Source organism: Vigna unguiculata, chromosome 10 (genome assembly GCF_004118075.2).
Source record: "Vigna unguiculata cultivar IT97K-499-35 chromosome 10, ASM411807v1, whole genome shotgun sequence".
Lineage (NCBI taxonomy): Eukaryota > Viridiplantae > Streptophyta > Magnoliopsida > Fabales > Fabaceae > Vigna > Vigna unguiculata.
In genome coordinates, this window is record NC_040288.1 from 32,388,308 (window position 1) to 32,389,525 (window position 1,218).

At 53.1% G+C, this 1,218-nt stretch overlaps 1 protein-coding gene across 1 annotated transcript; it reads left to right on the forward strand.

Annotated features, from left to right (window-relative positions):
- LOC114165553 lies at positions 1-903 on the forward strand. The gene is made up of 3 exons (XM_028050145.1): positions 1-159; positions 274-678; positions 724-903. The coding sequence occupies exons 1-3, from the start codon at positions 1-3 to the stop codon at positions 901-903; spliced, it is 744 nt and encodes a 247-aa protein (XP_027905946.1).
- The last annotated feature ends 315 nt before the right edge of the window (positions 904-1,218 follow it).

Consider the following 1,218-nt stretch of genomic DNA (forward strand, 5'->3'; position numbering starts at 1 on the left):
ATGGTGGCTGCCATGACACAGCAAAGCACCGCTATGATGCAGCAGCACGAAGCATCCATGCAGCGACAGGCAGCGTCGTTGGAGCAGCAACAACTTGTGATGCAGCAGATGGAGGCTACTAGGGCAGCTGTTGAGGATGCCTATCGGCAGCATATGGAGGCCCTTCACCAGTTGGAGGAGAACAGGGCGGCTGCCCCTGTGTTTGGCCCAGAGCCACGATCGTTAGTCAGAGAGTGGAGTCTGGAAGACTTCCTGAAACACCATCCCGTGAAGTTCAACGGGAAGACTAGCCCAAATGCAGTCGATCAGTGGCTGAAGGACCTGGAGAGAATCTTCGATGCGAAGATGTGCCCAATAGATAACAGGTTGGCTTTCACCGTCTATATGTTGACCGGGGAAGCTGAACATTGGTGGATGAGCATGAAGTCCATCATGGAGGAGAGAGGAGAACCCGTGACTTGGGAGGCCTTCCGAGGAAAGTTCCTCTCTGAGTATTTCCCCGACAGCGTCAGATATGCCAAGGAGGTGGAATTCCTCCAGCTTACACAGGGAGGGAAGTCAGTGGCTGACTATGCTGAGAAGTTCAAGCACCTCAACCGCTTCTATACCTTGCCGCTCGACGAGGAGTGGAGATGCCAAAAATTTGAGAACGACCTCAGGGGAGATATTCGCTTGATGGTGGCACCCTTGTTCATCAAGGATTTTGCTGCTCTGGTAGAGAAGGCCAAAGTAATAGAGAAGATGAAGAATGAGGTAGAGGGTCAGCGGCCTCAACAGCCTCAAAGGATTGGTGGACCATCTGGGTCCAAACCCAGACATGACGAGCGGAGGAGACCATACGACAGACCTCACCATCAGCATCAGGGGTCTAGGGGTCCTCCTCCCCTGCAGGGTCGAGTTTAGTGCTATATATGCGGAGGCCCTCACTTGAGGAGTGCTTGCCCGCGCATGGAGGATTACCGCAGATGTAACAACTGTGGCAAGGAATGCCACTTTAGGAAGGACTGTCCCAACCTTGCTAGGACAACAACACGTCCTCCAGCTCAGACTCCTCACCAGCACCAGCGGAGGGACAGAGGCAACAGGCCTCAGGCAACAAGCAGGGTATATGCTATGATAGGAGTAGAGGCGACTGGTTCATGTAACTTGGTTATGGGTTGCTGCTTGATAGCTGGTGTGTCTTGATGTGTATTGTATGATTCTGGAGCGACACACTCC